This window comes from Octodon degus, unplaced genomic scaffold, assembly GCF_000260255.1.
Source record: "Octodon degus isolate 3935 unplaced genomic scaffold, OctDeg1.0 scaffold00002, whole genome shotgun sequence".
Taxonomy (NCBI): Eukaryota; Metazoa; Chordata; class Mammalia; order Rodentia; family Octodontidae; genus Octodon; species Octodon degus.
The window spans coordinates 31,301,791-31,323,796 of NW_004524578.1; the positions used below are offsets into that span (position 1 = coordinate 31,301,791).

The 22,006-nt window shown below is 43.2% G+C and overlaps 1 protein-coding gene and 1 pseudogene across 2 annotated transcripts in view; both read left to right on the forward strand.

The window, feature by feature from the left end:
• Positions 1-541: 541 nt before the first annotated feature.
• The window catches only part of Rasgrp1 (RAS guanyl releasing protein 1), a 79,017-nt gene continuing 57,552 nt past the window's right edge, over positions 542-22,006 (forward strand). For both annotated transcript variants that reach the window (XM_023711806.1, XM_004623418.3), the window contains exons 1-2: positions 542-603; positions 4,084-4,268. In XM_023711806.1, coding sequence (XP_023567574.1) covers positions 4,193-4,268 — 76 coding nt within the window. In that variant the 5' untranslated portion in view covers positions 542-603; positions 4,084-4,192. The remainder of the gene's footprint in view (positions 604-4,083; positions 4,269-22,006) is intronic.
• LOC105741575 overlaps positions 14,374-22,006 on the forward strand; it is a 10,930-nt pseudogene continuing 3,297 nt past the window's right edge.

Consider the following 22,006-nt stretch of genomic DNA (forward strand, 5'->3'; position numbering starts at 1 on the left):
TCTCTCTCTCTCTCTCTCTCTCTCTCTCTCTCTCTCTCTCCTCTCTCTCTCTCTTCTCTCTTCTCTCTTCTCTCTTCTCTCTCTCTTCTCTCTCTTCTCTCTCACACACACACATTACACACAGTACACACGCGCACACACACACACACTCCCTCCACCCTGAGCTTCTAAAGAGAGAAGATGAAGGAAAGTGACGGTGAGCAAAAGGCCTGGGCAGGGCAGGCAACTTGAAGTTCACTGTGCAGAGCCCCGCAATCAGACAGTGGCCCCAACCGGCCAGGCGTCCTGCGCTTCACAGCTCCACGCCCGGCCTCTGATGCGGCTGCTTGGTGCCCAGCCTACGCGGCCTTGCGCAGCCTGGAGGGGGCTCCGTGACACGGGATGCGCTGGCCTTCTGACCCCTTGAACCGGGCGTCCTGCGCCCTGCGTGCGCTCCCTGCCACTTCGCGTATCATCCCCTGAGGATGAATCGCTGGCTGTACATTGCCCTGGAGTGGGCGAAGAAAGGCGGTCGATTAAATTGAGTCTCTCTTATGAGGAGGAAAGGACAAAAATGGACATGCACTGAATCTGTACCTCTGCTGAGCCCTAACTGACACGCCCGTAAGTCATCTCTGCGAAATGAGTTGTGGGAGTTGGGGTTCAGACCCTGCACTAATTCCCATGTCCAAATGCGTGAAACAGATGCCCCTTTGAGATATTTTTGGGTTCATGGTTTTGGCAACTTCCTTCTGCAAGACCTGGCGGCTTTAGCCTCTTTTAAGCTCAGAAAGACATTGAGGTGTTTTTTTTTTTTCTTTTCACGCATTTTTATTGTTGTTGTTTTATTCACAAATTAAACAGGAAACACTTGGTTACCATCCTTTAAAAATACACCTTTGCAGCATTAAAGGCTGTTCATTCTGTGGCATGTTAAAATGCTCTTAAAACTCCTTATAAAATAAGCTACCATCATAAGAGATGAGGAGAGATTAGAGGATTCTCCACAAAGCAACCAGGCGGTCAGGAGGATGCATAGCAAGAACTGAGTTTCTGTCTGTGGGGTAAATAACCAGATCATCCTAGATAATTAGGATGCGGTCAATTTTTAATATTTTCTCTTCCCCCTGGTTTCTCATACTCAAGCCCTCTGGCTTCCGTGTGTCCCAGGACCCGTCTTTCACCCTCGTTGCCTCTTTTTCTATTCTAAATACTTCTTTCTAGATCTTTCTTTATTCCTGAATCCATCCTTCTGCACTCCTCCTGATTCTGGTGAAAGCGTTGACATCTGAGAAGTGCTATACACCCCGAATTGCTCTCCCTCACTGCTGCTGGCTCCAGCGTATATCACTAAAGCTAGGGAACAGCCAGATTCAGGAGTCCTGAATGCTCGAGTCACCAACCAAGAGTGAAAATGGAATTTTCCTTGGCCCACCCGACACCTCCCCAGCCCAGAGCAGGAAGAGCTCTGTCTGCAGAAATAGTCCCTAATCACCCTTGCCTCTTCTCCAGCATCCAGAGAGAAATCCAGTGAGAGGCCTGAGTGAAAAAAAGACGTTTGCAGTACATGGTGGAATTCTTGTCTTTCTCTTGCTCTGCCTTTGGTACAGTGGCGGCAGCGGCAGCAGAAGCTGACTCATGTCAGCACTGGGCTGGGCTTAGCTCTGTCAGTGCTTGCAGGAAGGTTAGGGAGCCAGTCTGGGTAGTGTGACAGGGACAGAGAAAGCCACCTTCTAGCAGGCTCTGCACCAGGGTCCAGGGATATTGCCCTTCCAAGCCTAGCCCCAACATCCTGAGGACATCCGGGACCTGCAGACAAAGTTGAGATTCAGCCTCTGTGTTAGCAGCTGTGCTTTTGAGGGATTTGACTTTAGTTTTACATTGAGGCAGCCTTGTCAGTCTCTCTGTGACAGTCTGCTTGCCAGTTGTGGTGTGCACAGTTCCAGGCAGAGTAGGTAGGTATTTATTAAATACATCAAGCCAGGGAGGTGCCAGGTACAGATCCCAGATCTAGCACATATGAGTCATTGGGCCTTGGCTGTGTCATTTAGCTTCTTTCGGACTAAGCTTCAGCATCATGTGATGGAGATAACATCTTTCTAGACTGTAGGCTTCAGAGACAGTGTAAATCCCCAGCACGGTGCCTTCAGAGCATAGATTTTCAGTTCATGGCATGTGTTAGTGTTTTATTTGGAGATTTTTTTTTTTCTCAGATACCAATCTGATTCTGATGCTATCTCAGGGCCTAGCTAAAAGTTAATATTGACCATAATCTTGGTTGAGTCCCTTGCAGCACCACCTGATCTCACAGGAGTCAGTTCCTTCAGTCGGTAGACGCCCAGTAACCAGTGTGTGATTCCATGTGTGAGCCTGACTGCTGGTTGGAACAGAGCCCCAAGGCCCTGCAGACCCCTGGGGCCCCTCCTCCAGGGAGTCTGGCCATATGCTTCATGGCACACGTTCAGAGATTTGCCTTTTAGTGGGTTGGTTTCCTAAACCCAGGTGTGCCCTACATTTATTTGATCTAAGTCTTCTTGTGCTCTCTTGGGATGAGATTGTATCTTGTCAAAGAACCTCTTCCAAATACTCCCCCATAGATTGCTTCTCCTACCGCTGAGAATATCACTTACTATTGGTGACACTCACAGGACACTTTCACTGATTCCCCAGCTAGGTTTTTTATAATAAGAAAATTCCAGATCGCCCTCTACACATTAGCAACTAATATGTTTGATAGTTTACATGAGTACTCTCACATAGACGATCTCACTGTGGTCCCCCTTGGCCAAGCACAATGTCTTATTCAGAAGAAACTCTTAATGATCCATGCCATTTTGGGCTTATGATATGTGTGGAGTAGCTAAAATTATGAACCCGGCTTGTATATCTGTGAAGTAACCAAAGCTATAGTAAAAGAGAATTACCTCGGTGCCCAAATGTTACCAACAGCAACACATCACTATTAAGTCTGATGATAAAGATATGCATCTGTGTTTTTAAATAGGAAAATAAAGGGCTGGGGAGATCAGTCAGTGGCCTGCCTTGTGAACACAAGGTCCCGAGTTTTTTTCTTGATAATGTATGCTATGCTAACCCCAGAACTGTGAGCGTGCTATGCCAACCACCGAGACCGGGCATGGTGGCACATACCTGTAGTCCCAGTACTGGGGAGGCTGAGACAAGAGAATCACCATGAGTCCAAGCTGTGTAGTGAGACCCTGTACCAAATAATTAAACAAATAAATGAATGGTTAAATGAATAGGAGAATAAAATACTTCACTTTCATAAATAATCTTGCCAAATGACTTTCACACACATAAAGCCAAGTGTGAAATAGATGAAAGTGTGTTGAACAACTAAATCATATCCAGATTTAGATTTATGCTTCAACATTTACCTCTAAAACAAGTCTCTTATTGCTTATCTTTCATTTTTAAGTGTTAATGACCCAGGTAAGTAATCCATGGAATGATGTTTAACGATAAAAAATGACTCATAATGATTATCTATATTATTAATAATGAAAGTTTCTTAAAGCCACCAAACTTTGTAAGAAAGGCAGAGCTAATTTCAGATCTCAACATTGCCACCATAACTCCTCACTCCCTTCAGACTTTGACATCTGAGTTCTTAAAGCTACTGCTGAGGCTTTCTTGTCTTTGGCAGCATCTGTGGTCCTGTTCAAGATAAGCTTAGGTGAAGATGAGACCAACTTAATTCTCAAGATCCAAGTCAGTGGCCTAGCAGCTAGTTTTTGTGTATGCATCTATCTGGCAGAGAGGGATTACCAGAATACAGTCCTGCCTCTGCCCCTGCCTGGGGGTAACCGGCAGGCAGGCAGCAGGACAGAGCCATCCTAGTGCTGGGCATGAAGAGCCCTACTTGCAGTCCTGACATCTCACCTGTCATTCGCTGGGGAGATGTCTCTTTAACAGCCAACCAGTCCGTTCGGTGCATTTGCCAAGTGGGAGGGGTATGGCTTCTATCAGTCCTGCTCCTGGGATTAATTATCTTATCTCCACTCCTTTCCTGCCGCCAGAGCCCTGAGCTGCCACTTTGTCCCTAGCTACTCTGTCTGTCCTCACTGACTTCTTTTTCTGCAGGAAACCTTCCCATGGGTCCAGAGCTGCCCCTAAAGCAAGACTAGAGGCAAAACCAGCCAGCAGCCCGTTCCCCTCCCATCCCAGCCTGGCCCAGATCACCCAGTTCCGAATGATGGTGTCCCTCGGACATTTAGCCAAAGGAGCCAGCCTGGACGACCTCATCGACAGCTGCATTCAGTCTTTTGGTGAGTAGGCCGACTGCCCACGTGCATTGAAATTGCTCTCTTACTTTGTTCTTACCTTAAAAAGTGCTTTATAGAATAGCAACTTAGATTATATTTTGGCTTTAAAAATAGCTTTTGAGTCTTTGAAATGTTAGAGACAGTCTGCAGCGCCTGTGGCACATGACTGTGTGGGTGTGATAGGTCGTGATGAGAGGTGCAATTTAAAGTGAGAAAAGTTAGCGAGCAAAGTTTACATTTCCAGTTTTCTTAGGAGGGGGATTTAAAAGGTCATGAAACAATATCATGCACCTGATCACCTGGCACTTGTGCTCCGCTGTTCTTGGAGCAGATACTCTGTGGTACTCGAGCAAGCATTGTTTTAGAAGAAAAATTTGGAAGCCTTTGCATCATTTGGACGAGCAATTCTCTGTAATTCACTTTACAGTCTGGGGTTGTGATTGTATTTATTAACAGAAGATATTGGTTAATCAGCGAGGTGCTGAAGGGTCACGGAGCAGGGAAATGAGCGTGTGGACAGACATGTTAGAGGTGGTCTACCCAGACGTCACGCTTGGCCAGCTCCTGTGGGCACCGAGAAGGGTGCGTGGCTCAGCGACTGATGAACAGTAGTCTGAGAAGGTTCGTTTTTAGTTTTATAAGCACTGTCTTCCTTTAGATTACTGTTTGTGAAATAGTGATTGGGCAGTGCTAAGCATTTGTTTTACTCCAAGAAAAGATTAATTATAATGGATGAATTTTAGTGAAATCTTGTATTCAAAGATCATCTCCTCCCAGCATGCCCCCTTTTCTGTTTTTCTGCCTCACACTGGAAAGCAGATGAGTGTGTGGTTCTGCTCAGAAGGACCAACCTGCCCCATCCTGAGCGCCGCCCAGAGAGCAGAGGGCCAGCTTAATCAGATGCTGGGTAGTACAAGATGTATTAGATCTCAGAACTGTTCGCTGTTAGCTGGACATGGTTAGTGCTAAGCCAGACCTTATTTATAGAATTAGAAAAGGCTTTGATATCTGAGGGCTGTTCGTTTACTGTCAACTGTTTCCACAATGGTTTAAAGCTGTGGTTCCTATACATTACTGCATCAGAATCTTGTGGGTTTTTTTTTTTTTAATTAATGCAAATAGCTGGTCTCCACCCCCAAAGTTTCTGCTCCACTAGTTCTGGGGCAGGGAGGGACCAAGAATTTGCATTTCTGACAAGTTCATGGGGGATTCTAATGTAGCTTCTCCAAATACCTCCCTTTTTAGAATCATTACCTTAAAAGTGCTGTTTGTTGTAGACTTCGAAATAAGATGGGAAAAATTGTATTGCTAGATTAACTTTAATTTTTTCTTCAGTAATTCTTTGATGCTCAACTTAGGGCAAATTTAGGAGAAGAATGAATGACTGTTTCAAAATAATCTTAAAAAACATACACACAAGGAGATAAATACAATACAGTGGAGTCGTGCATGGTTGTACATGTCTACAATCCCAGCCCTTTGAGAGTTTGAGACAGGAGGATCACAAGTTCAAGTCCAGCTCTTGCAACTTAATGACATAACCAGGCACTATCTAAAATGACAAAATGAAAGGGCTAGGGATATAGCTCTATATGAAGGCCCTGATGTTCAATCACTAGCACTACCAGAAAGAGAGAGACAGGCAGACAGAGACAGAGTCAGTGAGACATGCAGAGGAGAGGAGACTAGAGAGGAGCCAAGGAACCAAGGGTGAGGGCAGCTACTTGGGACCCATTATTCAGATGTGCTATGGCATCACCTTGTTCCCAACTTACTTCCACTGCACTATCCCTTCCCCCTTTGGGCTGTCATGTTTACTTACTGGTCCTTAGCAGACTATTCCGTGTCACTTCACTGACTATTCTGTGCATAAAGATTTTTATTTTCTATTTCATATGTGAGGAAAGTGGGACAGTAATATATTTTTCATGCTTTTGCCCTCAAGCGCCAATCATTCCATTATCAACTGAGTGACTGACACTGTTTTCCTATCCTTCAAGTCTCTGTGACATCAACCTGAGAAGTATATGGCAAAGTCCTTGCGGATAACCAGTGGTAACCCTCTCTTCTCAAAAAATCTTGTAAGGGCAGTATTTTTTTTCCTGGAATACGTTGAACCAAAACAAAACCAAAAAAAAAGGCCTAAAATTCAGCTACTGTAGAAATCACATTAAATAATTAATAGTCTTTTACCCACTATCTAGAAACATTGATTAAGCCTATAATTACATCTCCACCTTGCTGGGCAGGACACAAGGAGAACTGCAGTGACCGAGCGCCTGTTCCATGAGTAGTTACAGTACCTGAAAAGCACACTGTTCAGGAAAGAAAGTATGCAAAAGACACGTGATCATAAACAGAGGCATGCAGGAGAGTAAGGTCTTTCTGCCCTGTAGAGTTCCAGTAAGTACATTTGATGGTGAGAATGAGATTTAGGAGACCTCCCTCCTTCTCCAAGGGCTCTTGGGATGTGGAAACGCAGAGGCAGTGAGGTAAGGTCTCAGGATGTCTGGCAGTGAGGGAAGGTCTCAAGGTGTCAGGCCGTGAGGAAAAGTCTCAGGGAGTCAGGCAGTGAGGGAAGGTCTCAAGGTGTCAGGCAGTGAGGGAAGGTCTTAGGGTGTCAGGCAGTGAGGGAAGGTCTTAGGGTGTCAGGCAGTTAGGGAAGGTCTCAAGGTGTCAGGCCGTGAGGAAAAGTCTCAGGGAGTCAATCAGTGAGGGAAGGTCTTACAGTGTCAAGTATCACAGTGTCAAGTATCAGGTATGCAGCTTCCTGTCACAGAATTCACATGAAAGAGGAAAGAAATATAGCCCTAGGTCTGTAGTGAAAGGGAACATGATTTGAATTCTTTTTTTATTCTTTGATTATTAGGTGACATACAAAGGGTGATCAAAATATACAGTGAATATTAAATACTTTTTAAATATATTATAACCACATGTGGTTCCAGCGCTGCCCCTGAGTGTGGCTGACCGTGGAGCCCTGGCATGGTGGCGCATGCCTATAATCCCAGCACTGGGAAGGCTGACACAGGAGTATCAGGATGAGCTTGAGCTCCATAGTGAGACCATGTACAAAATACATTTTAAAACATTATTATAGTAAAAGACACATTGTCATTAATACCCTTAAGATTCCTCCCCCTCATTTTGAACATACTTAACTTACTCCAACCTTCTTGTCACTTTCTGAAGCAATTCTGGAAATCCTGTTTCATGGGTGTCTTGACGATGTATAATCAAAAATCCAGTGACTGCGGCTGCCGAGTGCCATCCAGTGGAAAGGCAGACTGGTATCTGTGTGTCCCATCCACCTTGTTCACAGGACCTCACACCGTGTGAATTCTGGCACCTCCTCAAAGTCAGAGTGGCCATAAAAGGAGAATGTTTTGAATGGATTCAGGCCACCAAGGCAGCACAGCGGCCCAACTAAAGGCATGAAGAGGACTTCGGGGAGCGCCTCAGAAAGTGCCAAGAGCAGTGAGATAAATGTGTCCAAAGCAAGAGGGAGTCTTTTGAGGGTGACTAGTGTCATTGTGTCTTTTACTGTAATACATTTTTAAAAAAAATTTAATTGGGCTAGCCAACTAGCTCAGCAGAGTGAAGCACCTGCAAGCAGGCGCAGGGGCCAGGGCTTCGATCCCTGGGTCTGCATTGCCGGCGCCCCCCCAGGGGCGTGCTGAGATGGCAACTGAGACTGGGCATGGTGGTGCACACTTGTAATCCCAGCTTTTAGGAGGCTGTGAACAGGAGGATCACCAGGAGTCCGAACTAGTAGTGAGACCCTGAACACCCTGTAGACCTTTCCCTAACACACAGAAAAAAAAAAAAATTAATCATTCCCCATTTATTTTGCTCCTGCCTCATGTATGAGGGTACTGGGAGCTTTAGATTGAACTACCAAGAAAGTTGTTGGAAGATAAAGACTGGCTCATCCCACTACTTAACTTAATTTCTACTGTCTTCTTCATGTCACCTTCTTGCAGGTACTTTGAAGAGGTTTCCCTTAGCCAGGACTGTGCTGTCCATCCCATAGCTGTTGCCATATACGTTTTAGTCAGTTAAAATGAATATAAAATTTAAAATGAATATAAAATTTAGTTCCATGCCTCAGAAGCCATGGTTGAAAGTACCTTACACAGATGCTAGCTATGCTGGACAAAGTAAATGGAGACTATTTCAGTTATCACAGAAAGTCTGTCAGACAGGGCTGGAGACGGGAGGTGTTAGTGTTGAGGGGGAAGAGCAATGAACACATTTTCTGGAAGCTCGAGTTTTGCCTTTCATTGGTATTTTTTAGGTAACAGCCTCAACAGTGCCCAGAGTTTTGTGGGTATTCAGAAGTGTTTCCTGATGGCTGCTATCTCTTTGGGATCGTCAGTCATTAATTGTTGCCCACACTGTTCTCAGAGAGTGTATTATAGTGCTTTTAAAGGTGGGTAGCCTGGACACAGAAATTAAGGGTGCTTTTTTTTTGGGGGGGTCTTTTTGAGACAGGGTTTCATCATGCAGTTCAGGCTGGCCTTGAACACACTTTGTAGTCCAGACTGGCCTCAAACTCACAGAGATCCTCCTGCCTCAGCCTCCCAAGTGAGGCGATTACAGGTGTGCACCACCACACTGATTCTGAAGGTGTCTAGCAGTCCTCTGGTGTCTTGTCAAAGGTTACACTTTGGTGACTGGAAACATAGAGCCCCGAGTAGTCACAATTCACTGCAGTAGCCGTGAAGCAGCCCACTCCCAGCTTCTGTGCTGATCTCAGATCACACTTACATCCACAGCAGATTATTGCTAGTTGATCCAGTCTTCAGCGGAGCATAACAAGGCAGATCATCACAACCTGGTGCATTTATGGCAAATGTACGTGAATCACGCCATCTGTTTCAGAAGCAGAAAGACCTATGAGATCATCTCAGCTTTCAAAATGGTTTTCACATTGAAAAAGGGCTGCCAGCATGGGGGCTGAATGGAAGGCTTCACATATCCAAATTTACAAAGCTGTCTGCTGGGCCCCTCTCAGTGCAGGACAACTGCTGGTAGCATCAGAAAAGAAATTTGCACACATGCTCCAGAAAGCAGCTGCAGGCAGCAGCCGTCCTGTTCCCAGGCCAGGTGTGGGGAGAAACTGGAGGTTTTGGCTTACCTGCAGTGGGGAGAGGCATGCACCCTAGCGTCTTATGTTTTTGGAGTGCTGTTTACTTATTTTTGGAGTTCCATATGCATTGACTTTATTTTATCTTCAAAACAACTCTAAAATAGATCAGGTATTATTATCTCCATTGGACAAACAAGAAAATAAATCCAGAATGTGAGAATTAATGCCACCTGCCTCTTACCTGCAATCTAATGAAAGGAAAACCTCTGCCTCCGTTTTCTTTCTCCTGCCCTGGCACCCATCAGCCTCCTGAGCTAGGCCACCTCAGATCTGTCTGCTGTGACAGAAGAGAGCTCCATGCCCTCAGGGCAGGCCTGGTCTCCAAGATTAGAAAATAAACTGAATTCAATGTAAGGAGTATTTGTCGGACCCCATCTCTGTACCAGCAGGTGTCATCCAAGTGCTCATTCATGAGTTACCATGTGCCTTGTTACTAATGCTACCCAAAGACCCCCAAAACTAGAAATACCCCCCAATAAATAATACATTTATACCCCCTAATAAATAATACATCTATTCCCTACCATGGACTAGTTAGATGTTAAACATTTTATGCACTTAATTAAAGTGTACCTTGTTTTTACAATCCAAGCCGGAGGAGGCCGAACAGATGCGTTGAGGATGCAGTTCCCTCTGTGGCAGGGAAAGGGTCTCAGCACTCTGCAGCTCCAAGTTTGTGCACCAAATTAGGTGCCCACAGGCAGCAGAGCACAGAATAAGGGCAGTGGCATCAATGGGCCCTAGATGCAAGGACTGGCAAGAGCCTGACCAGCGTGGCATCAGGGGAGTGGCCTGGGGCCTTGCCCTACATGAAGAAGATTGCATCTGCTCCAGAAACCTCCTCAGTGAAGCCCTGGCTCCTGGAAGTCATGGCTACATATTTCCTTAGAGCCCCATCCTCAGGCTTTTGGGCAGTAGTGTAACATCCAGGCTTGGATGTTAACATCCACTCTTCTCAACCCCCAGAGTGAATTGGCTTTATTGGAGCAAGATGCAACTTATCCTGCATTTTTGCCAGGCTTGTGCCACTCAGAGCCCCAGACTGGCACATCTGCCCTCTCTTGAGTTTGAGTTACAGCGATTGCGGGCCATTGAGTGGGAGAGGTGGGAATCCTCCTCATTTTTCTCCATACTGTCCTGTGCACCAGTACTTAGAGCAGGCCTCCCTCTGCAGTGGATGACAGAGGCATCATACAAATACTCGTGTGCAAGGTGGATAATGTCCCTGGAATACTGAGCCTTTTTCTTCAGTAGATCCCTCAAGAGAGATGAACTTTACCTCTGAAAGAAACTGAGGCAGGGCACAGACAATGGTGCATATTTACATGCTGTGGGCTCTTTAGGGTTCTGAGCCCTTATTTGACTTGACCCAGCTGATCTGCCTCACAGCTTTCTGAGGAGGATACCATTGCTTGATCCTTTAAGTACCATGGGGTTGAACTTGAGGAAGTTATGTACTGAATATGGGGAAGTTAGAGTGGAAAAGGTGCAGCTCGTTATTGGATGAGCCGCTGAGATTCCAGCTCTGGTCAGTGTGTTCATATCCTTTCCGTCCTAGTACAGATTTTCCAGCTCTGCCATGTGGCATGGTTGCCAGACAAGTGTGTTAATCATTCAGATTCTTGGTGAGCAAACCCAGAGGTTTTCTTTCAGCCTGCAGCCTTCACTAGGTTTTAATGGTGGTGGCCCATGTGAACTGCCCTAGAGCCCACTCGCTTCCTGGACATCCCAGAGCATCTTCTTGGGCTTTCGACGAAACCCTGAGGAGCATAGAAATCTGGAGGAGCAGTGGAGCAAATGGGTTTGCAAGTTATAGATGAGAAAAGCCCATGAGGAGCCAGCCTGTCAGGCTGTGCATAGCCATCTATCTGGCCCTAAGTAGAGAGAGACTGGCTTTGAGCAGGTTCAAGTCCTGGGAGTCCTGCGAGTCCTGCTGTCAGTTTTCCCTCCATTTCTGTCTCATCGCAATGGGGTAAGCTCTTCACAGACATTGCAACCTGTCAATCTGTTGGCCAGGAAATAAACAGAAAGTGGATGACTGTTAGGACTATAAATCGATTCTTCGCACTCAAAGGCAGCTTTCTTAATGTCTATTTCCGCCTCTGCAACACCCAGGCCCATTTAATGGTGCTGTGAGGGCTCACGCTCTAATTCCATCAGCCCCCTGGGGTCAGAGGCCTGCAAGTGGCGGCCTCACTGACAAATGGGAGTTGTGCACCCCGAGTCCAAATATTCCACTTAGCCCACAGGTTTTTAAAGGCAATCTGTTGACTTGAAGGTTAGGAAGTCCATGATGAAAACACATTAGGAAAATAGTCTGAATGCAAACACCGTCCACTCCCAATTGACAAAAATGATAATGACTGCAGGAGAAGGCCATCTCCTGGGGAGGCCACCCCAGGTCAGCCTCCTGACCTGAGCATCTGATCCCTTCTGCCCAGAGGGTCACAGCACCTGGGCATTGTGCCTGTGCAGCAGGGGCTGTACATCTGGGCTAGATCCTAGCATGGGTTGCCTAGGGTGGCTGGTAAGAAAGCAGAGGGCAAGAGCAGGAACATAGCTTGGCCGGCTCGGTAGACACCAGTGGGGAAGATGCCCAGGGTCCGTACTTGGCTTAACGCTATCACAGATTAACTCTTAACACTCTTGGGGTGAGAGGCGCCCATGTTTGGTGGTGCTGGGTCCTATAAACTACAGAGTCACTCATGAGAGGTGCAAGACTGAGAGTAAATACATCTGGCCATGTATTAAAGACATAAAGAATGTTTGCGCTTATGGCTCATCTTTTGTTTTATAGGGTTGTAAAACTATGAAAAAATACTTATATTATCTCCTAGTGGTGGTGTGTGGGATGTTTCATACTAGCTCACAAGAGCAGAATGTTAAATTTTCATGAATTTTGCAAGACAGATGTTAAACATAGACATCATTTAAAATTAAATTACATACACTTAAACAATTAAGTTGTATGTTTTATGAAAATGCATGAAGTATACAAAATTGATGACTTTCTAATGCATCAGCACATTTTACTATTATCTGTGTTTTTGGAGTGGTCTGTTATCTGTGGTACAGATGCTGTGAGATGGGCAGCCACGAACCTCTTGGCTCTGTGTTCTGTGCACTCGCGCTATCAGCTCAACCTTAGCTACGTCAGGAGTGCTGCTTCCAGGGCCTTCTCTTCAACCCCAGCTCTGGAAGCCTGTTGTTAAGCACTTATGAGCACAGCACGCTTTTCGAGGTACACAGGTGCATACAAAGCTGAGCGTTTACGTGCGAAGGGAGTGAGAAACAGCAACTCCTCTACACCACCTGATTGGGAGAAAGTAATTGTTCTTCCTTTGCTTCTTTCATGTACATATTTTATAAAACAAAATCTCCAAGTATTCTTCGAAGAAAAGTAACAGTATAGCTTAGAAGATAAGGAAATCAAACGGGCAAGGCTGAAAAGTTTTCTTAAAGAAGTGGTGATGGAGCACAAACTAAAATGGAACTGATCCTGGAGTGAAGCTCCATGTTTTTTGTTTTTCATTCATTTCTAATAATCCTCCAGGATTAAATCATTTCTTATTTCCAGCCAACCAAACCTCAATCTTGTGCACTTTCATTTTTCATCTGTTATATGCTGTCTCTGTTTCTGATTTTGCCTGGTCAGTCATTTGTCTTTATTACCACTGTCTGGTTACAGACACTGTTGATTCATACGTCACGCTTTGAGGGGTGAGGGCTTCATAAGGTCTGTGCTATTTTTCCAGTTTTATGAACTGTCTGTTCATATTTGTCACTTGCGTAATATATTTTATTATTGAAAGTTTACAAAAACTTTCACATTAAATAAGCTCTTAATTCTTTAAATATCATTTTTCTACAAGCATCTTTTATATTTTTCATTAATTTTGGTCTGAATATTACAATTTATAGAAATTGAACCCTTTTGTGTTGTTAAATTTGTCTTTGTTAGGGCAGGGTGTGATGGCCCACACCTGGGGTGCCCGTGCTCAAGAGGCTGAGGCAGTGGGTCACTGTGGTATCAAGGCCAGCCTGGGTTGCACAGTGAGTTCAGTGCTGGTCTCAACTACGTAGTGAGACCCTATCTCAAAAGAAAAATACCAGTATTATCTTTCATTAATTTTAAACTTAAAAAATCTGAATTCCAGATTCTAAATATTTCATTGTCATTTTATTCATGTTTTTTTGAAATCGGTGTATAATTCCATATTATGCCAAATTGCAGATGATCAGTAAAATTTTGCAAGCTATTGCCCTAAAGGAAGGCTTCGTTTTTATCTCTGAGACCATCATTAGCGTCAAAGCAAAGTGCTTGCACAGGTCACTTTGTGACCCAGCGTTCCAATGTCCCCTCACTGTGATGCTGCTAAAATGAATTCAGACTCTCAGAATTCCTGGGAGAAAGTGGAATGATGTCTCAGTTGTGAGACTGGATATTAACTTGAAAATACTTCAGAATGGATTTCTTTTACTTGCATCTATTTTATTTTTTATGTTAATTTTAATGAGAAAGAGCAGAATGGATATTTTAAAAGAAAGTGCTTTTGATTACTAAGAAACGCAATGTCCTTAGGGTAGAGACTTAGGAACCTAACCAAATTTAAATCCATTATTTCAGAGTTATTAATGTAGTCTCAGCCTGTATTTTTTTACATAGGCTTTTTTTCTATTATGGTAAGCTATACATAGCATAAAACCAACAACTTACCTAGACTTTTAAAATATTATTTTAGTAATAGCTGACTTTTGAATAATTTCTATGGACAACAGCATTTGTATTAATATTTTATATGTATAGTATCAATTCCTGGTTTAAAATTCTTACACGTATAAAGATCTAGTTGTAACTCTGCTCTCATACTTTTTAAAGTTTAAGAACTTTAAAAATCATTCATCGGCTTTTCTGCCCGCTCCCCCCTCCCCCCGAGCGCCGCTCCGGCTACACCACGCTCGCTCTGAGCTCCCAGCTCCTGCTAAGCTTGCGCGGCCGCCACCTCCCTCAGCCACCATCATGATTATCTACCGGGACCTCATCAGCCACGATGAGATGTTCTCCGACATTTACAAGATCCGGGAGATCGCGGACGGGCTGTGCCTGGAGGTGGAGGGCAAGATGGTCAGTAGAACAGAGGGTGCCATTGACGACGCGCTCATTGGTGGCAATGCCTCCGCTGAAGGCCCAGAGGGCGAAGGCACCAAAAGCACAGTAGTCACTGGTGTAGATATTGTAATGAACCATCACTTGCAGGAAACCAGCTTCACAAAAGAGGCCTACAAGAAATACATCAAAGATTATATGAAATCAATCAAAGGCAAACTTGAAGAACAAAGACCAGAACGAGTAAAACCGTTTATGACAGGGGCTGCAGAGCAAATCAAGCACATCCTTGCTAATTTCAAAATCTATCAGTTCTTTATTGGTGCAAACATGAATCCAGATGGCGTGGTTGCTCTCCTGGACTGCTCTCCTGGACCACCGTGAGGATGGTGTGACCCATTTATGATTTTCTTTAAGGGTGGTTTAGAAATGGAAAAATGTTAATGGATTCGATGGTAACCTTGGATCCATCACTTGTCATAACTGGCTGCTGCTTGTCATCTACACAACACCAGAATTTTAGACAAATGGGACTGATGTCATCTTGAACGCTTCGTTTATTTTGACCGTGATTTATTTGGAGTGGAGGCATTGTTTTTTAGGGAAAAATCACGTCATGTAGGTTGTCTAAAACTAAAGTGCATTTAAACTCATTTGAGAGAATGCCTCTTAGTTTAATACATATTTAAACTAAGTCCATTGGTAGTGTTCATGGAGAAGATAGAACCTGGTCAGAGACCACTGCTAAAAAGCATAAAACTGTCTGCAAACAACTTCTGCAGTGGAACTACTTCTGAGACTGGAATATAAAACAAGAATCAGAGTTTTAATTCTGAGTTGCAGAGAAGGGAAAGAGACTATGTTCATAGCAGTGCCAACATTTGAAGTGGAGCCTTACATATTTCATCACCTACAATGGAAGTAGTTAACCCTGGAAGAGATTACCAAAAGAATAAAAAGACTTAACTCAGTTGGAAAAAAAAAAATCATTCATCGGGGGCCAGGAAGACAGCTCAGTAGAATGAGTGCTTGCCTGGCAAGCGCAAGGGCCTGAGTTCAATCCCCAGTCCTGAAAAATTAATAATGATAATAATAATAATAATAATAATAACTCATGTTCACTGAAGGAAACTTAGAAAATACAGACTGACACAAGAAATTTACAGTCATCCATTCTGTGACCCCCCCCCCAGGAACAGTAGCATGATCGACATTCTTTGATATATCTAGATTGACTTCTGTAGATAATACACACACTATAATTATATTGACTTTTTGATGATAGGTTCACTATAATTCTGCTTTCCATAATTCACATTTTAAACAATTGTGATCTTCAAATCAATATTAGAGTTTAAAAAGAGCTGTGCTAGCACACAGAGTTGCTATTCTATCCTAAGATTGATTTTTAGAAAATAATTCTGGCATTAATTCCTGTAATCACAGCACATAAAATTGAAGGTTGCTTGGCAACTAAAGTGATGCTAATGAAGAATTAAAGGCATTATAAGAAGAATACCTAGTTCTTCCCGATATGAATTACACTAATTATGGTTGATTATAATAGTTGTAATAAATGAAGGAAACAAAAATTTTTTTAAACTTTGAATAATGAAAAATTCTGTGAGGGGTGTGTGTGTGTGTGTGTGTGTGTGTGTGTGTGTGTAGTGAAAGCAAGGTGAGTTTTGTTGAAAACTTTTGTTTTTGTCTTCATTAACTTTCCAAGAGGTCATTAGCAGCAACTGGGTGAGACACACGCACACCAAGACTCCTCTGCAATGAAGAGGGGTGGGGCAGTGGTGAAGGCAGTTCGCTGTCCACTTTGGTTTCTCCACAGTGTGGTCAAGGATATTGGGGCGTTGCTGAGGTTCTTCCTAGTGTCTGCAAGCAGAAACAGCTGCCCCTGTGGAAATTGAAGTGAAGGGACACTGGTGATTAATTGAAATAGACAAAAGAAGCTGAGACTTCCAGGACAGGGGGAATGAAATAGCCAAGTAGTGATGCAGTGGAGGGTGAAGCAACTGAGAATATGGGAAAGGCTCAGTCCCGCCTGAACCGTGGTGTGGGACAGTGGTGGCGAACGTGTGGCACACAGGCCATAGCAGGCTGTGTGTACCTTTGAAAGCTCTAAATGGCTCACTATCCCTAGTCTAGGACTTGCTTTTGTAATCTTGTGAACATCAACATGTGAAAGGGGGACCTGGGTCAGAAAGCTCCCCAGTTATCATATATGAGTTTGTCTTGTTAAAATGTAGTTACCCTCTACAGGGCATCCTTAAGTCTCATGAGCAGTTCATCATGCTGTTCATTTGCATTCATTTATTTAGTACCATGTGCACAGAGGCTTTTCAGCGCTGCTCTCTCTTCCTTCTTACCATGCGCTTCAGGTTAACTCCGTCCAAACCTGCCTCGGTAGTCATGCTCACCTCTAGTCTCAGGGAGGTCAGGACAGACAGTGAAGTACCCTGCCTCCTGGCCACAGCTGCCTTCCGCTGTTGCGAAGGATGAGCACTTAGCCTCTGTGATCGGCTCTGGGGTTCACTGATGGTCTTGCCTGGCTCTAAACCTCAGTGAATGCTGCCAGTGTTTTCCCCTTCCTGTCTGTCCCTAGGGTCTTTGAGTCCCTCATACATGGTCAGCAACAGACAGTGTCAACCTAGATGGCTTTAGCATCATTTGACTGAGAAAGTGTATCCTCAAAATTGCAAAGTAAGAAAGATGTAAGTGGGTTTTCTGGATTGAAAAACCGATCATGATGTGCAACCCTTCTAAAAGTTGTGTTATGTATGTATGCAATATTCTCAATTTATATAACTATATATATTTGGAAATTTGGACATTAGTTGTATATTGGATGATATAAATTTATCACTATTGGCTTTGTCTCATTTTTTAAATCTTAAATTTTAATTGATTATATTAAATGTATGTATTTATGAGGTCCACTATATTTCCGTACATGTATGTAGCATGTCTTGATCAAATCCATCTTTCGTCTTCTTTTCCTCACTCCATCCACTCTTCACAAACTCTATTAATTACTCTTCAATTTTCAAATCACTGGTCTTTGGGATCCACATGTGAGAGTGAACACACAAAACTTCTGTATCTAGCATTTCACTTAACCTTTTCAGTTTCATCCATTTTGCCACAAGCAACAGCATTTCATGGCCAATAACATTCCATTGTGTATATGCACACCGCATTTTATTTACTCATTCGTCTGTGGTTTTTTTTGTTGTTGTTGTTGCTTTTGGTGGAACCAGGGATTGAACTCAGGCCCTTGCGCTTGCAGGGAATTGCTTATTCTCCTGAGCCACCTCCCTGGCCCCTAACCATCTCCCCGGCCCCTTCATTCATCTGTTGATGGCTTAGGCTAGTGATGGTGAACCTTGTCAAGCTTCCAGTGATAATGAGCAGCCAGCTGTGGCACACATGCCACTGGTTCACCGCCACTGACTTAGGCCACTTCATATCTTATCTATGAGTAGTGCCACCATACACATGGGCATGTGGGTGTCTCTTTAGTATGCTGATTTCTTTTGCTTGAACATTTAGTCAGAAATAGGAAGCTAGATCATATAGTAAATCTATCTTTAGTTTTGAGGAAACTCCGTTTGGTTCTCCACTATGACTACTGACTTACATTCCTACTAACAGTGTGTAAGAGTTCCTTTTTCGCCATATCTTTGCCAGTGTTTTCTTTCTTTCTTTCTTTCTTTCTTTCTTTCTTTCTTTCTTTCTTTCTTTCTTTCAATAGCCATTCTGAGATGACATGGTATCTCATTGTAATTTTGATTAACGTTTTCCTGCTAATGATTTTGAAAGTTCATAAATTCATTTGAGAATTCCTATGTTGCTGGCTATTTGTACTTCTTTTGAGTAGTGTCTATTGCGCTCATTTGTTCATTTTTAAATTGGGTTACTTTTTTCTTGTTAAGTATGTTGAGTTCTAGGTATTAATGTTTTGCCAAATGAAAAAAGTTGGCAAACATTTTCTCCCATTCTGTATGTCACCTTCTCATTCCATTGATGGTGCAGAAGCCTCTCAATGTGATGTCATCCAGTTTTCCAGTTTTTGCAGTGGTTTCCTGCATTTGGGGGTCTGATCCAGAATACCATGGGCTGTGCCAGTGTCTTCAAGTATTTCCACTAGGTGTTCATCTAGTAACTTCAGGGTTTCACTTCTTAGGTTTATCTTTGATCCATTTTGTGTCATTTTTGTACATAGCGTGAGAGATAGAGCTCAAGTTTCCATCTTCTGTCTGTGAATATAGTTTTCCCACCACCATTTGTTGAATAAGCTGCCCCTTTGTCAGATGGAGTTTGAGGAGCTCCTACGAAGATGAGATTTAGACATCAAGTAGGTTCTTGACTGTTGTCATGCAAAGAAAAGTTCAGGACACATTAGTGTGAGATAGGCAGAGTTAGAATGTGAGGAAGAGTAGGAAAGGGTGCCACATGAGTACCTGGAGGGGCTCACTGTGATGAAGAGGTTCAGCCTGTGGAACTCACAGAGGAGCAAGACCAGTGTTTATGGGTCAGCTGAGGTGGGCCAGGGATCAGCTGATCATTAGACCAGTACTGGTTTGTAGTTCTGGAGAAATCATCAAGCTTGAGAGAGATACTTTGGTTTTGGTTGGGAGGGCCTCCACCTTTATTCCTGCCATGGGATGGTTGCTTGTATGGACGGAAGTAATATCACAGGGGTGGGCTGCAAGGCTCTGTTTTCCTGGAAGCTGAGGAAACTTCTAGGTGTTGTTCCAGGTGGTCTAGACCAGGACATTGTAAAACTTACCTTTCTGGTCCCTGAGATCCTTGAAGTTATTTTAGTTTCTCAACCTTGCTGTCCTGTCTTTATTATTTTTTTTTTCTCATTTTATGTATTTGGTATGGGGTCTCACTACACAGCTTGGACTTGTAAGTGATCCTCCTGTTTTCAGCCTCCCCAGCAGTGGTATTACAGGCGTGTGCCGCCACACCCGGACTGGGTCAGCAGCTCAGTGCACCCTGGGGGTGGGGCCAGTGTGGCGTGCTGGACCAGGTTGCAGCACCAGGGATGGAACCCTGATTTCTGCACTTGCCAAAGCAGGTGCTTAGCCCACTGAGTTATCTCACCAGCCACTGTCCTCAGTCTTAACTGGGGATGAGACAGACAAGGTAAATTTAGGGCCAATAAAGCTTGCAATCACTCTGTAAGTGGTTAAAACACTTAAATACAGTCAAACTGGGGTCTCACCTTTTACGGTAATAAGAGAGATAAAAAAATGAATTTCCATGAATCCTTTCTACCTATCTTTGTTTATTCTTCCTCATTTTCTCAGGGTATATTCTTATTGTCTTTCTCAAGAATCTGTTGGCCATCCTGTGGGTTTGTTTCCAAGATCTCTGTTCTGTTCCGCTGGTCTGTGTGTCTGTTTTATACCACTGCTCTGATGGTTTCTTTGGTGGTATGTCTGAAAATCAGATATTGTGCGCCCTCAGGATTGCTGCAGAAGCTTAAGGTGTAACATTCTTGGGTAATGGCATGGAATGGTCATGTCTGTTTTGAAGAAAATCATGAAAATGAGGCACCTTTGTTATACTTTGTGTCACATCATCCCATTTTCCTTCTTTAGGGAGACAGAGACAGGAGTTAGAATTAGGTAAATGAGACAGTGTAGTCCTGCCTGCCCAGCACGCCCCCCCACACACACACACACACTGAGTTCTGACAGTGGAAATGCCACAGCCTTGGCACAGCCTGATTTCAACAATGTGATGAGGTCACAGTAGAAGGCCACAGGAGGCCACTGCGATGTGGTTTCTGGATTCTAATCTTGACTCTGTCACTTATTCAATGCTACCCTTAGGGAAATCATTTTACTGTAGTTTTCTCATGTACAAAATGGTTAACAGTGGTGAAAATTTTTCAGGGCTATTTCCATATAGGTGAAAATTATGTAAGGTTGTCTTGGTTTGAATTTCACTGAAGGAGATCCTGAGACAAAAATTAAATGAGTATGTACTAGGAAGACATCCTAGGAAAACTGGTAGGAGAGTAGGGAGGAGGCTATTCATGAAGGGTGCATTAAGTAATAAGTGAGTTCCTACTCTGGGAGTCAGGGAGGCAACACCTCAAGAGTCATTCTAACTAATACAAATGTATTTATGTACCAAGTTGCATCAATTATTGCTACCAAGATACTTCTAGAAGGTGTTAATTTTCCAGCACACACAGCTGCTTTGCATAGAGGTGGGTACATGGGGCCTCCAGAAAGCTCTTAGGCAGGTAGAAATTGGGTTAGGCTGCACTACAGTGGCATAACCGGAGGCTATGTAGGTGCTCACTGATGGGCTCTATTCCAAAGTCCGAAAGTAAGTGTTCAAGAACTGTTAGATGGGCACACACAGGCCACATAAAAATCCAGACGGATTTAAAGCTGTTTAATCAGTAATATTCAGAGTTCACAGGTAGATATAAACATAGATAGATAGGTGTCATTCATGAGGTATAACCATTTTATGAGTAGCTTTGGAAATTTTCATCAAATACATCTGTGTATGTTAGGTGCACTGCTGTAAATGCTCAGTACAATAGATGAAAATAAAAATGAAGGAATATCAATAATGTAGAACATAAAACTTAGACAAACAAGACCAGTAGGAATTTTTTGAAAGTCCTTGTGCTTAAGTTTAAAAATATTGCTTATATATTTGGATGGAAGAAATTGTGTTGATTGTACTTCTTGTGAGAAATACTAATTATCATTACTTATCAGTACTAGTACAATCTAGTAGATCTTAGTAGATGTACACATTTAATATAAGTCAATAGTGTCTTAAGTCTTCTCAAAAAATTAAAATAATCTGATATTACATTAATAGAAAGGGACTGTACATGTTAGAGGAGTATTGTATTCTGCATTTTGTTCCTAGTGCTGGAATATACAAATATATCCATGGCAAGTTCCTTAATGTTTCTGAGTCTCATTTTCTGTCAACATAAATGTTACTTTCCTGGATTGCTGGGAAGAACAAAGTTAGACTGTATAAAATGTCACTGGAATTATGAATGGAGTAGATACTAAGATGAGACAGCAATCATCATTACTGTAGACTTACTGGATGTTAGTGTATCTGTCCCTCAGATTAATAGCACAGATTGACATAGGACCCAAAACTCATATCAGGGAGACACAGGGTGGAAAGGTCTGGCTAGAATATCCATGTCAAAAAATTACTGGGACATTATCAAAATAGACACAAGCCTACCATGGATAAGCCAGTAACTAGCTTTATAATTTAAATTTTTACATGAATTTGAGATATGTTAATTTGGTGTCCAGTAATACAACCCAAGAAACATTTTCATCTTTCAAAATATAAATCAAGGGCTAGGGAGATAGCTCAGTGGAATAAGTGCTTCCCTGGCAAGCTCAAGGGCCTGAGTTCAATCCCCGGTTCCACAAAAAATAAAAAAAAATAAAAAAAAAATAAAAA